The 12,050-nt window shown below is 35.8% G+C and overlaps 1 protein-coding gene across 1 annotated transcript in view; it reads left to right on the top strand.

Moving 5' to 3' along the window:
• The window catches only part of LOC132596979 (semaphorin-5A-like), a 267,256-nt gene that overhangs the window by 103,039 nt on the left and 152,167 nt on the right, over positions 1-12,050 (top strand). Inside the window, exon 5 of the mRNA XM_060295387.1 lies at positions 1,844-1,991. Coding sequence (XP_060151370.1) covers positions 1,844-1,991 — 148 coding nt within the window. The remainder of the gene's footprint in view (positions 1-1,843; positions 1,992-12,050) is intronic.

Raw genomic sequence — 12,050 nt, 5'->3', positions numbered from 1 at the left:
ATACCATAAAAACCAGTTATCCTAGTTTATTTATCATTTCCTTTCTTTCTCTCTTCTCTTAAATAACATTTTTCACTTCACTCGTACTACTGCTACCTTTCATTTTTCTTTAAAACATCACCTGATGCTCAAGATGCCCCACCTTGTTGATAACTTTCAATTTGACATTACATTCTACATTTTATCAGGAAGTTTTTCTGATTTGAAGGAAAAGAAGTTGTCACTTCCCTGGATTGACTGTCAGGAAACTATACACCCTAAATTACTTTTTGTAGTTACTAGCTATCATTTTCCCTTATTCTACTCTGAAGATGCATTTCCTTTGTATGTACACAATGAAATGGTATTACTGTGCTAACATAATGTTTTCTGTCCTGCACATCCTGAGATTTTGTCCTTTTCCTTGTGTTCATCTTGAGTTATGTACATCTGTGGTCAGGAAGAGATCTTTGCAATTTCCTTTGCATAGTGTCCTGCAGTGTTAAGCCATAATTGGCAATGATGACATTAAAGGTGACTGACCTAGCTTAGAAGACAGGAACCTTTGCCACCTATTTCTAAAGGAGGATAATCTGGGAAGGAAAAGGGAGAAAAGGGTGTCCTACTGTTCCCTAGAAGTCTATTCCTAGTAGACTTAGTACACAAACTATTAAATTTAAATAGACCTTTAGATCACTGAACGTGTTTCACTGAATTTTACTATATTCAGACAAACCTATTCACCCCTAGAGGCAGTGAACTGGAGAACAATGTTTTTTCTTTTTTCTTTCACAATGCTTCACATAGAAATTTTAGTTTGAAATGCATTTTAGATTTGTTATACCAAAGAGTGTAGAGAATGCCTAATTATAAGGATAAACAAGACTTTAGATATGTAACTAAAAACTGGAAATATAGGAGTATACATAGAAGAATGTTCAAAAATTTAAAAGTAGGATCATTATTCAAAGGTAGGAATTCAGTTCTTTTTTTTTTTGTTTTTTGTTTTTTTGTTTTTGTTTTTTATTTTTATTTTTTTAACATCTTTATTGGAGTATAATTGCTTTACAATGGTATGTTAGTTTCAGCTTCACAACAAAATGAATCAGTTATATATATACATTTATTCCCATATCTCTTCCCGCTTGCGTCTCCCTCCCTCCCACCCTCCCTATCCCACCCCTCCAGGCGGTCACAAAGCACCGAGCTGATCTCCCTGTTCTTTTGGATATCTATCTGTTGGACTTTTTTCAAAAGTTGTCGGACAGTATTTTGAGACGTTTATTTAACATTTTTTAAAATATAAAACATAAGAACCCAAATAATATATAGGAGGGACTTACTTCAAAAAAATCACTGTTTACATTTTTTAAAATTATAGAAATATATATATGTATAGTAAAATATTTTATAAAATATATGTGTGTGTGCATGCCTATACATATACAGAGGGAGCACTTTTGCCCTTGGTTTAATATTTTAATCCTATCTTAGTTTTTAATTTGCATGTTTAGAATATCCATGTTCTATATGAAATGTTTTTCTATATGTTCCCCCATTTGGGTGTCTGCTTGAAGGGGTTTTTGTTTGTTTCTCCTTTAATTGGTTGCACGGGAAGATCCATCCTGCATGGTGAGTCCAGCATTTTCCTCGTTGTCTCCTGCGCATCCCATTGTCTGTGCACACACAGCATGACCAGCGCCACATCTGCCTCCTTCCCTGGGTGACCACCCAGAACACGAAACGCCCCTCACGCGGAGCATGCCCATGGGTTCAACATCCTGTGCAGGGCCAGAGAGTGGAAAGCCTGTGGCCTCACGTTCCACTAAACCCTTGCTTTTTCCTCTTGGTTTCCTCATTACAGATACTGCAATGAGCATCTGCTGTGCCCCCCACACATGTTCTGGACAGGCTGGGGTCCCTGGGAACGGTGCACAGCACAGTGTGGAGGCGGCATTCAAGCTCGCCGCAGAACCTGCGAGAATGGTCCTGACTGTGCGGGCTGTAGTGTGGTGAGTAGCCCTCCTCATCCCCAGCCCGCAGTCTAGAGCTGGGAGTCCAGAGTCAGCACACACTAGATGCTCTGCAAACACAAGGTGTTCTACAAACTCTGAATGCTCTGCAAACACAAGATGTTCTGCAAACACTAGATGCTGTGAATCACACAAATTTCTCTGGTTAATAAGAATGTCCAGGGGAAATATTGAAAGGTCAGAGTAGCCTATAGGCTTCCTGAGCTAAGTAGACCTAGCCTAGAAATTTCTCAGTTCTGATTTCTGTGCTATGACAAAAAAGTTAGAGTGCTTAATTCTGGACACAATATTTGGTCTGGGAAAATGAAAGGAGCTTTCCATTCTAAGCCCATGCTAAGGTATAGAATGCAGGATTAACCTGACACACTATGAGGGTAAGAAAACTCTGAAGTCAGAGCAAATTGGTACTAATTCAGAGGAAATAAATCACAATCTATGGTTTCATTTTTCTTTGCCTTCGCAGATCATATTTCCTTTAACACTGAACTGCTCAAATAAAGTTTCATTTGGGCAAGCACCTTCCCAAAGGCCTGTTGTTGCTCTTCCTGTGCCAGCTGCCAGAATGACTAAACATGGGCTTTCACCTGTCCCTGGTGCTGGCACTGCAGAGTAGATACAGAGACAGTAGGGTGGTTTTGGTGAAGAGGTTCAGCCTGAGCAGCTCTGGTTTGGCATGCTTCCTCCCTGATCTTTCCAGTATGTCTTTGCAGTACTTTGGACCCTTGGTTCATGAAGTTGAACAGTGTTTTTGCGCTGCTGTAAAGCTTTTTTGTGAGATGCAAAAATCAAACAGCCCAGATAGCCTTGGGAAATTCAGAGAGAGGAGGAGGTTAGAGGTGCTTCATCAGATACTATGCCTGATCCAAGGAGATTTTGGTTACCGGGATTTGTAGTTACGTTTCTTTCCTTTCAAACTGGCAAAGAGATTGTAGTAGCCGTAATAGAATCTATTACTGATTATAGAGGCACTTGTTTCTAGGTCAGCCTGAACTAACTTTGGATTAAGAAAAATCTTAGTCTATATATAGGATGAAGTATTTATTGACTTTTCAGATGCTCAAATTTAAAACTTTTTATAAATGTGAAGGTAATTCATGGTAATTATAATGAACACCCACATGCTCTAGAAAAATAAACCCAGTGTGGTAGCTCTACTCTTTGCTGAAGCATGTAGCTTCCTGAACAAGTGTCTGGAGACTAGGGTCTACAATCCCACATGGACATTTGCCTCATCTGCTGGGGAACAACAGGGATGGAACCCAACAGAGTTGATCTTCTTAATCTTCTTGCCTTTAGTTTCTAAGAAAGTTGAGGTACTAAGAAATCTGAATGCATTTTACATCATTCATTTATAATTGCTTATTGCCTTCAACAGTATCACCCATATGATATTTTACTATAACAAAAAAGTATATTAAGGAAAAACTAACATATCTCATATACATACATATATTTTCTTGTGATTATAAATGTGAATGATTAAGTACTTCCTCAAGATGGTGCTGAATTTGTTGTTTATATTTAAATAATATGTTGTTTGCATTTATATTTAATAACAGATAGCTTATGAAATAAATGCAATACCAGTTTCTAAATCCAGGAGAACTTTGCATAGGTCTCTAATAACTCTAGTTGGGGTTTTAGGTTGTGTTCTTTTTCTCCCTACTGGAGTTTACTTCCTAGCAGATGTAATTGGCATAATCAATCAATCTATTTCCTTATGTAGAAGTACAAAAATTGTTTTCCTTATTTGTTCCAGCTTCTGTCTTGCCTAAGGCAGGAATGCTGGCTCAGGTAAATTAATAAATGTAGAACAGTTGAAGCACGAGTTAAGTTTCTTCAGATTGCTTGGAAAATGTATTATCTCCATTAAATGTCCAAGAAATTTATTTAAAAAGAAAAGTCACAAGGAGGAGAGCAAGATGGCAGAGTAGGAGGATGTTGAGCTCACCTCCTCACATGAACACATCAAAAATCCATCTACATGTGGAGCAACTCTCACTGAAAACAAAGTGGAGACTAACAGAAAGGCTCCTCTACAACCAAGGCTGTAAAGAAAGACCCACACAGAGTTAGGTAGGAAGGGGGAAGAAGTGATCAGGTTGGGACTCATGCCACTAGCAGGGGACACAGAAGAAGAGAGGGATATCACAGGCTTGGAGAGTTAGTTCTTTACTGAATATTTGTTGGACTTTTTAAAAAAGTTGTCTGATAGCATTCTGAGACATTTATTTAATCTTTTTAATATATAAGAACCCAAATTATATATAGGATGGACTTATAACTCCCTAGGGGGTTAGGAGTTCAAGCCACATATTGGGCATCCCAGCCCTAGGGTCTAACACTGGAAGGCAAGTCCCTTTGACTAGGTTGAAAACCAGTGGGGCTTACAGGAGAGCTGTAAGAAACCTAGACTGTTCAGGAAGAACACAAACACACTTGCTTACTCCCAGGAGCAAGGCGGAGGAAGCAGACTGAAACTACCCAGGGCTCTAGTCTACCCTGTAGCCACCCCAGCATGTGTCCCAGCCCATGCTGAACACCCTACCTGACCCCTCTAGCTCCCACGCAGTTCTCCACTAAGGCAAAGACTGCAGTTGCTGAGAAGAGTGCACACTTGTGTGGACAGAACAGACTTGGAGCTGAAACTGCATTTGAACAAAGTGAGGGCAGCCATTGTTGAAGCTTGTGGAGGTGGTGGATTGGAAGCTGTCTTGAGCTCTGACTGGTGTGCTGGGATCATCCAGCATGCACCACAGTCTGCACTGAGTACCCACTGCAGCCTCTGTTGCTTTAATGCTGCTCCCTCTGGGGTGAAGGTGCTGTTGTTGGGAAAGAAGAGAGTGTAGACTTAGAGGGAATGGAACCAGCTTGGGCCCAACCCTCAAAGATTCTGCTCCAGCACCTTGGGTCCCAACCCTGCCCCTGATTGGGTGATGAAGGCCACCAAGAAGCCCTGGCCCACACCTGACTCTGGCTGTAGCTCCTCTGTCTCCAGCCCCACCTCCCACCAAAGTGATAGGTACTAGCACACCCTGAGGAAAGACATGGCTTGTGTTCACATCAAATCCAGCTCTCCCACCAAAGACACTGGGCACCTGCAGATTGCATGGGACAATAGAAAATAAGGACACCCTTTCAAAAGTGGGATAAGTAAATGTTTTAGCTAATTTCATAGGATACAGGAAAAGTTAAACAAAATTAGAAGACAGAGGAGTTTGTCTCAAATGTAAGAACAAGGAAAAAATCCTGAAAAAGCAACTAATGAAACAGAGATAAATAATTTAGCAGATAAAGAGTTCAAAGCATTAGTAATAAGAATGCTAACTGAAAAAGAATAGATGAACACAGTGAGAATTTTAACAAGGAACTGGAAATTTTGATAAAATAACCAGTCAGAGCTGAAGAATATGATAACTGAAATGATAAATACAATAGAAGGAATTAACGGCAGACTAGATGATACAGAAAAACACATAAGTGATCTGGAAGATAGGATAATGAAGATCACCCAAAAAGAACAACAACAAAAAAAAAACAAATTAAAAAATGAGGATAGTTTAAGGAACCTCTGAGACAACATCAAGCATTATAACATTCTCATTGTAGGGGTCCCAGAAGAGAGGAGAGAAAAAGGGGTCAAAAATGTATTAGATGAAATCATAGCTGAAAACTTCCCAAACCTGAAGAAGGAAACATATATCCAGGTGAAGGAAGCACAGGGTCCCAAACAAGATGAACCTAAAGAGACACACACAAAGACATATGATAATTAAAATGGCAAAAGTTAAAGAAGGAATTCTCAAAGCAACAAGAGAAAAACAAAGAGTCACATACAAGGGAAGTCCCATAAGGCTATCAGTAGATTTATCTGCAGAAACTTTGCAGGACAGAAAGGAGTGGCATGATATATTTAAGTGCAGAAAGAGAAAAAACTTACAACCTAGGGTATTCTACCCATCAAGATCATCATTCAGAATTGAATGAGAGTTAAAGAACTTCTCAGAAAAGCAAAAACTAAGAGAATTCATTAATACTAAACTTACCCTAAAAGAAGTGTTAAAAGGTCTTCTCTAAGTGTAAAACAAAAGGGTACAACAAGAAGTAAGAATTTATAGGAAAAGAAAAATCCCACTGGTAAAGGCAAATATATAGTAAAGACTGGGTATCAAAAATTTAAATAAGCTAGTAGGAAGATTAAAAGACAAAAATTGTAAAATCAGCCAAAACTAAAATAAATAGTTAAAGGATAAACATGAAGATGTAAAATATGACATCAAAAACACAAAACATGGGGGAGAGGAGTAAAAAATGTAGTTCTTTTAGAATGTGAACTTAAATTACTATCAGTTTAAAACAAGTAGATATACTTATAGAGCAACATATATGAATCCCATGGTAATGACATATCAAAAACCACAATGAGGTACACAAAAACTAGAAAGAAAGGAACACAATCATACCACTAAAGAAAATCATCAAACCAGAGGAAAGAAATGAAAGAATAGAAGAGAGAAGAACTACAAAAACAATCAGAAAACAAATAACAAAATGGCAATAAGTACATACCTATCAAAAATCACTTTAAATGTCAATTGACTAAATGCTCCAATCAAAAGACATAGGTGGCTGATAGGATAAAAAACAAGACCCATCTATATGTTACCTACAAGATAATCCAGAGCTAAAGACAGACATGGGCTGAAAGTGAGGGGATAGAAAAATATTTCATGTAAATGAAAATGAAAAGAAAGCAGGGGTAGCACTACCCATATGAGAAAAATGAGACTAAAATAAAGTCCATAACAAAAGACAAAGAAGGGCATTGTAAAATGACAAAGGAATCAATACAAGAAGATGATTGGTATAGCATTTGTTAACATACATGCACCTAATATAGGAGCACCTAAACATATAAAGCAAATATTAACAGAGATAAAGCGAGAAATTGACAATAATACAATAAAAGTAGGGAAATTTAAAACCTCACTTACATCAATGGACAGATCCTCTAGAATCAATAAGGAAGCACTAGTCTTAAATGACACATTACACTAGTTTGAATTAATAGATATCTACAGGACGTTCCATCCCAAAACAGTAGAATACACATTCTTTTCAAGTGCACATGGAATGGTCTCCAAGATAGATCACATGTTAGGCCATAAGATAAGCAGCAACAAATTTAAGAGGATAGAAATTATATCAAGCATTTTTTCTGACTTCAGTGGTATGAAACTAGAAATCAATTACAGGAGGAAAAATGGGAGTAGAAAAAACATGTGGAGATTAAGCAACATACTACTAAAAAACCAATGGGTCAGTGAAGAAATCAAAGTGTAACAGAAAATACTTTGAGATGAATAAAAATAAAACACAACTTTTCACAATCTATGGGATGCAGCAAAAGCAGTTCTAAGAGGGAAATTTATAGTGATACAGACCTACCTCAGAAAACAAGAAAAATTTCAAATAAACAACTTAACCTACCATTTAAAAGAATTAGAAAAACAGAAGAAACAAAACCCAAAGCCAGCAGAAGGAAGGAAGTAATAAAGATCAGAAGGGGAAATAAATAAAAAACAGTAGAAAAGATCAATGAAATCAACAGTTATTTTTTTTTAAAGATAAACAAAATTGATTAGCCTGTAGCTGGGATCATTAAGGAAAACAAGAGAGATCAGAAATAAACAAAACAAGAAGTAAAAGAAGAGAAATTATAATTTATATCATAGAGAAACAAAAATATAAGAAAATTATATGAACAGTTATATGCCAACAAATTGAGTACCCTATAAGAAATGGATAAATTTCTGGAAACATACAATCTTCAGAGACTGAATCAGGAAAAAATAGACAATCTGAATAAGACTGATCACTAGTAGTGAAATTGAATTAGTGATCAAAAAAGTCTCAGCAAACAGAAGTCCAGGACCAGACAGCTTCTCAAAGGAATTCTCCCAAACATTAAAGAGGAGCTAAAACCTATCCTTCTCAAATTATTCCAAAAAAATTGAAGAGGAGGGAACACCCCTAAATTTATTCTATGAGGCCACCGTTTTTCTGACACCAAAACCAAAAAAAAAAAGCACTACAAAAAAGGAAAATTACAGTCCAATATCTCTGATGAAAATAGATGCAAAAACCCTCAACAAAATATTATCAAACTGAATTCAACAATATATATAAGAGATCATAAACCATTATCAAGTGGGACTTACTCCACGGCTGGAAGGATGGTTCAATATCTGCAAATTAATCAATGTGATATACCACATGAAAAAAAGGAAGGATAAAAATCATATGATCATCTCAATAGATGCAGATAAAGTGACAAAATTCAACATCCATTTATGGTAAAAACTCTCATCAAAGCTCATATAGAGGGAACATAACTCAAGACAAGAAAGACCATTTATGACAGACCCACAGCTAACATCATACTCAATGGTGAAAACTGAAAATGTTTCCTCCAAAATCAGGAACAAGACAAGGATGCCCATTCTCACCACTTCTATTCAATATAGGATTGGAAGTCCTAAGCACAGAAATTAGACCAAAAAAAAAAAAAAAAAGAAAAAAGAAAAACAGAAAGATAAGACATCCAAATTAGAAGGGAAGAAGTAAAACTGTCACTATTTGCAGATGACATGATATTATGTACAGAAAACCCTAAAATCTCCACCAAAAAACTATTAGAACTAATAAATGAATTCAATAAAGTTGCAGGATACAAGATTAAATACAAAAACCTGTTACTTTTCTATACACTAATAATGAACTATCAGAAAGGGAAAACAATATCATTTCAAATTGCATCAAAAATAAAATACCTAGGAATAAACTTATGTAAGGAGAAGAAAGATCTACACTATGAAAACTATAAAACATTGATGAAGGAAATTCAAAATGACTCAAAGAGATGGAAAAATATTCTATGTTCATAGATTGAAATAATATTGTTAAAAGGTCCATACTACCTAAAGCAATCAACAGAGTTAATGCAATTTCTATCAAAATGCCCATGACATTTTCACAGAATTAGAACAAATAATCCTAAAATTTATATGGAAAACACAAAAGACCACAAATAGCTAAAGCGATCTTGAGAGAAAAGAATAAAGCTGGAGGTATCATGCCCCCTTACTTCAGAATATACTACAAAGCTACTGTAATCAAAACAATATCATACTGGCACAAAAACAGACATATAGATCAATGGAACAGAATGGAGAGCCCAGAAATAAACCCATACACTATTGTCAATGCATCTATGACAAAGGAAGCAAGATTATATGATGGGGAAATAGCAGTCTCTTCAATATGTGGTGCTGGGCAAATGGAGAAGCTGCATGCAAACAAATGAAATTAGAACATTTTCTCACATCATATACAAAAATAAACTCAAAATGGAATAAAAACCTAAGTGTAAAACCAGAAACCATAAAACTCCTAAAAAAAAACATAGGCAGAACACTCTTTGACATAAGTCTTAGCAATATTTTTTTGGATCTGTCTCCTATGGCAAAGGAAACAAAAGCAAAAATAAACAAATGGGACCTAATTAAATTTTAAAAGCTTTTGCACAGCAAAGGAAACCATCGACAAAAGCAAAAAACAACCTACTGAGTGGGAGAAAATATTTGCAAATGATATGACCAAAAAGGGGTTAATATCCAAAATACATAAACAGCTCATAAAAGTCAATATCAAAAAAAAAAACCAACCATATTAAAGAATGGGCTGAAGCCTTGAATAGACATTTTTCCAAAGAAGACATACAGATGACCAAAAGGCACATTAAAAGATGCTCGACATCACTAATCATCAGAGAAATGCAAATCAAAACCACAATGAGATATCACCTCACACCTGTCAGAATGTCTACCATCAAAAAGAGCACAAATAACAAATACTGGAAAGGATACGAAGAATAGGAAACACTTGTACACTTTTGGTAGGAATGCAAATTCATGTAGCCACTGTGGAAAATCATATGGAGGTTCCTCATAAAAAACTAAAAACAGAACTACCATATGATCCAGCAATTCCACTCCCATGTATATATGTAAAGGAAATAAAAACACTAATTTGAAAAGATACATGCCTTCAGTGTTCATAGTAGCTCTATTTACAATAGCCAACATATGAAAGCATCCTCAGTGTCCATCAATGAATGAATGGATAAAGAAGATGTGGCATATGCATTCAATGGAATATTACTCAGCCATAAAAATGTATGAAGTTTTGCCATTTGCAACCACATGAATGGACCCAGAGGGTGTCATGCTTAGTGAAATATGTCAGACAGAGAATAACAAATATTGTATGTTATCACTTACATGGAATCTGAAAAATGAAACAAGTAATTGAATATAACAAAACAGAAACAGCCTTACAAACATAAAGAACAAACTACTGTTTACCAGTGGGAGAAGGAAGTGGGTAGGGGTGAAACACCAGTAGGGGATTAAGAGGTACAAATGTTTAAAATAAATAAGCTGCAGTGACATATTGTACAGCACAGGCAATATAGCCAATATTTTACAATAACTATAAATAGTGTATAACCTATAAAAATATTGAATCACTATGTTGTACACCTAAAACTAATATTGTAAATCAGCTATACTTACATACATGCATACAAAAAGTCACATAGATTTTGTAGCATGATTGATTTGTACATTCTAGCTGCAGCTGGCAAATCTTCAGACATAAAGTGTGTTTGATTTGAAGTGGTCTTTTATAGAAACTAGCTCTAAGTATAGGCATTGTAATTTCTTAATTTCAAGTTGTAAATTTGATCCTTTATCAATATCAAGCTGGATAACAAGTCAGGTGATATTTCTGAGATTCAGCCTCCTTCTCTGAGGAGGAGACAACAACAGTCCATCCCTCCCAGGGCTACTTTGTCAAAGATGGTGTCATCTGTGAGGTTCTGGTAGAAGGTCTCACATTCAGAGCAATTTAGTGTGAGTTTTTCTTCCTACTCTCATTACTTGTTGTTACTTTTTAAAAACTCATTCACTTTAAATCCTCAGATCTTCATAATATTATGATAAGGTCTATTCAACTGACAGTGATAGGAACATTAGGTAATTATCAATAGCAAGGAAATTTAATTGAAGAGAAACTCATAAAGAACATGCATTTTTATATTATTGTAACTAATTATTAAATAATATTTAATAATTAATAAACATTGTAAGTTAATTATTATAAAATCCATGAAGTTTTATCTTTGAAAATTACAACACATGATATGAAGGAGAATCCTGAATATTTATGCTAGGTAAATAGAATAGTTTCTCAATATGGTATAAGTCAAAGTCTCCCTCAAAGGTTTAAAGAATTAGAAATAAGTGCTGGGCTAAATACATCAATTGCATTACAAACACCGAAATAGTGTTGGTATTTCAAAATTATACCCTTATTGAAATTTCACACAAAAAGTAAAATGGTTGGCCAAAGGCTATGATCAAAGATATCAGCATGGGACATAGAATTAACATGAATCTTCCTGATCTAGGAAAATGACCACAGAAGACCCTTTAAAAAAAATCCTTTTTAGATGTATTTATTTATTTTTATTTTTTAAAATTTTTTTTCCATCTTTATTGGAGTATAATTGCTTTACAATGGTGTGTTAGTTTCTGCTTTATAAAAAAGTGAATCAGTTATACATATACATATGTTCCCATATCTCTTCCCTCTTGCGTCTCCCTCCCTCCCACCCTCCCTATCCTACCCATCTAGGTGGTCACAAAGCACCGAGCCAATATCCCTGTGCCATGCGGCTGCTTCCCACTAGCTATCTATTTTATGTTTGGTAGTGTATATATGTCCATGCCACTCTCTCACTTTGTCACAGCTTACCCTTCCCCCTCCCCATATCCTCAAGTCCATTCTTTAGTAGGTCTGTGTCTTTATTCCTGTCTCACCCCTAGGTTCTTCATGACATTTTTTATTCTTAGATTCCATATATATGTGTTAGCATACGGTATTTGTTTTTCTCTTTCTGACTTACTTCACTCT

This window comes from Globicephala melas, chromosome 3 (genome assembly GCF_963455315.2).
Source record: "Globicephala melas chromosome 3, mGloMel1.2, whole genome shotgun sequence".
In the NCBI taxonomy this organism is placed as follows: domain Eukaryota; kingdom Metazoa; phylum Chordata; class Mammalia; order Artiodactyla; family Delphinidae; genus Globicephala; species Globicephala melas.
This window is presented reverse-complemented; position numbering and strand designations above follow the sequence as displayed.